General features: G+C 29.6%; 1 protein-coding gene across 1 annotated transcript in view; it reads left to right on the top strand.

Annotated features, from left to right (window-relative positions):
• The window catches only part of LOC107629609 (peptidyl-tRNA hydrolase 2, mitochondrial), a 3,150-nt gene continuing 1,365 nt past the window's right edge, over positions 810-2,594 (top strand). Inside the window, exons 1-4 of the mRNA XM_016332432.2 lie at positions 810-1,252; positions 1,377-1,435; positions 2,214-2,273; positions 2,349-2,418. Coding sequence (XP_016187918.1) covers positions 1,046-1,252; positions 1,377-1,435; positions 2,214-2,273; positions 2,349-2,418 — 396 coding nt within the window. The 5' untranslated portion in view covers positions 810-1,045. The remainder of the gene's footprint in view (positions 1,253-1,376; positions 1,436-2,213; positions 2,274-2,348; positions 2,419-2,594) is intronic.

The following is a 2,594-nucleotide window of genomic DNA, read 5'->3' as shown; positions in this document are numbered from 1 at the left end:
TTTGCATGAACATGTGTAAATAATTTTTGTTAGCTATACTCTTACAAAACTATTACAATGCAAGTTAATCGTTCTAAATGTTAATGAGCTATAATTCAAATAGTATAATCTTTCAATATTTACTTAAAGAATTGTTAGTTCGAATCTCTATATCTTTAGTAAAAAAAAAATTAATTACTCTAAATAAATTAAAAAAAAATCGTGACATAAGTGAGAATGAGTGATCACACTTATTATTTTTAATGTGCTCATCTGAGTATCTATTAGAAAAAAATAGGAATAGATATTTTCAATTTTTTTTAACAATTAAGAGAGTAAAGTATGATTTTTTATTATTAATTTTATAAATGGAACAAAAAATAAATATAAAAAATAATAAAAAATTAGATATCATACTTTACGATGTCAATTTTTTTTAACAATTGAGAGGATCTATTACAAAAAAAATAAATCGTAGAATGTAATTTTTACTACTATAACTTCGTAAAAATCAGAAGCATCCATTTCCTTTTTCTTTTCAATTTACATTGTTTAATTTTTTTTTTAAAAATTACTAATCAAGTTGTCCGATTTAAGTATTTTGAAAATAAAAAAATTATATTAAAATCAGACTTCTTCGATTTTTGTTTTCAAAAATAAAAAAATAAAAGTATAAATTGAACCTTATAATGTGTAGTTTATTTTTTCCTTTTTAAATAAATTGGATGATCCGTTTTAATCAATATCAATTTAGAAAAAAATAGTCATATCAAAGAAAAACACCAAAACTTCCTATAACAAAGTATTACACACATATTTAATCGAAATAAAACAAAATTCATAATTATGGTTCTTTGTTGACAGAGCTGCACTCCTTTTAACTCCGAAAACCCTATAAACTCCATAAACCATAACCGTAGGATAGTTTAACGTCTAATTCACTGATTCCTTTAATCTTGATTCTCTGAACCTGCACTCTTTTGTTCCCTGTAATCTTTTCAAAGCATTTCTCAGTAGCAGTTCCATCAAATCAAAGGGTTCTTCAATCTGAGGCGTGCTTGAAAAAATGGAACTAACATGGTTGAGTGCCATTATTGTTGGTGCTGGATACCTTGCTTTGGGTTACTTCATTGGTTCCAAATACCCACCTCGCTTCCTCTTCTCATCTAAACTTTCCATTGACAACACCAACCGGAACAGCAACACGAAATCTAAACCCAAAGAGTCCCTTGAGATTGAACAGCTCGCTAACATTCTCGATGATTTCAAAATGGTATTCGTGAAATTCCTCATTTTTTTTCTCCACTGACCCACTTGGTGATTCATAATGGGTAGCTTAAAAATTGCTCCTTTTTGCTTTCATTTGTTGATTTGTCCTCTTTTTTATATATATGCAGGTATTGGTGGTAAGGAATGATCTTAAAATGGGCAAAGGGAAGATTGCTGCTCAATGCAGGTAATGCTTGGTGTTATTTTGAATTCATATGTGCTTTATTATTATATTTTGACATTACTTTTCGTTATTCAAATTACTAATGTGGTTACTGACTTATTATCAGCTGCTTAGTGTGTCTTGTATATGTTTTGCTTCTATTTATTTTTTATTTTATGTGCTTGTTCATGAAAAGCATGAAATGTAAATGTAAAGACTAATGAAAGATTTTTTTTTTTTTGGGTGAGACCAGGATGGAATGATTCTAAATCTTCATAAAATTGAATGTCTAATATTTGTAACTGAATTTTGAGTTTTACTATTTAGAATGTGTAATTATGCTCATCAAGTATTGGCGTCTTATTCTATGGCTCTATGCCACTGTTAGATTGTTTGTATATGTCTTCTGAAAATGACAGTGGATAGCTAGCTCTGCCTTTTATAGAATATTTCATTCGAGGACAGATGTTACTAAGTGAACCTTCAATTTGAACTTTGGAAAATGCTTGAAGTTGATGATATTACTTGCTTTGTTTGCAAATTTGAAGCTTTAGTAACGTTCAAATTGATTAATATTCTGAGCTTCTGACATGACAAGCTGTTGTATTTTGTAGAAGGACACTAGTATAAAGATCACGATGAACTAATGTATTGCTTCTACTTTGTTTATTACTTATTTGTTGTTCATCCCTCCCCAAACAAGAAAATATTTTTTATTATATTGTCTCATTTTCGTGAACATTTTTTAATTTATTAATGGTTCAAACCTAACTATCCTTTTTTACCTTTTCATTTGGTGCAGTCATGCAACTTTAGGCCTATATAAAAAGGTCCTTCATCGAGCACCAAAGGCTTTGAATAGGTACTATAGCAACCTTGGCAGCATTTGTAGGTCATCATGAATTGCTAACATCAGTCTGATGTTGTCAATGTGCAGGTGGGAGATGTGTGCACAGCCTAAGGTGGTTGTGAAAATCGAAAGTGAAGAAGATATGCTAGCTTTGCAAGTAAGTATTGCTCACGGCAATTTAACACTGCACTAGTTATGTTATCGTTTAAGCTGTTTAAGATCTTGACATTGAATACTTGCCTGTATATAACAGTTCTTATACTTTAACAGAAAAGAATTGTAAGGGTAAAATATGTTAAATTGTTGAGTTGTTTAAACCGTTCTTTACCACTT

The sequence above is a fragment of the Arachis ipaensis genome, chromosome B03 (genome assembly GCF_000816755.2).
Source record: "Arachis ipaensis cultivar K30076 chromosome B03, Araip1.1, whole genome shotgun sequence".
NCBI classification, from domain to species: Eukaryota; Viridiplantae; Streptophyta; class Magnoliopsida; order Fabales; family Fabaceae; genus Arachis; species Arachis ipaensis.
The sequence above is the reverse complement of the archived record's forward strand: the minus strand, read 5'-3'. Positions and strand labels throughout refer to the sequence as shown.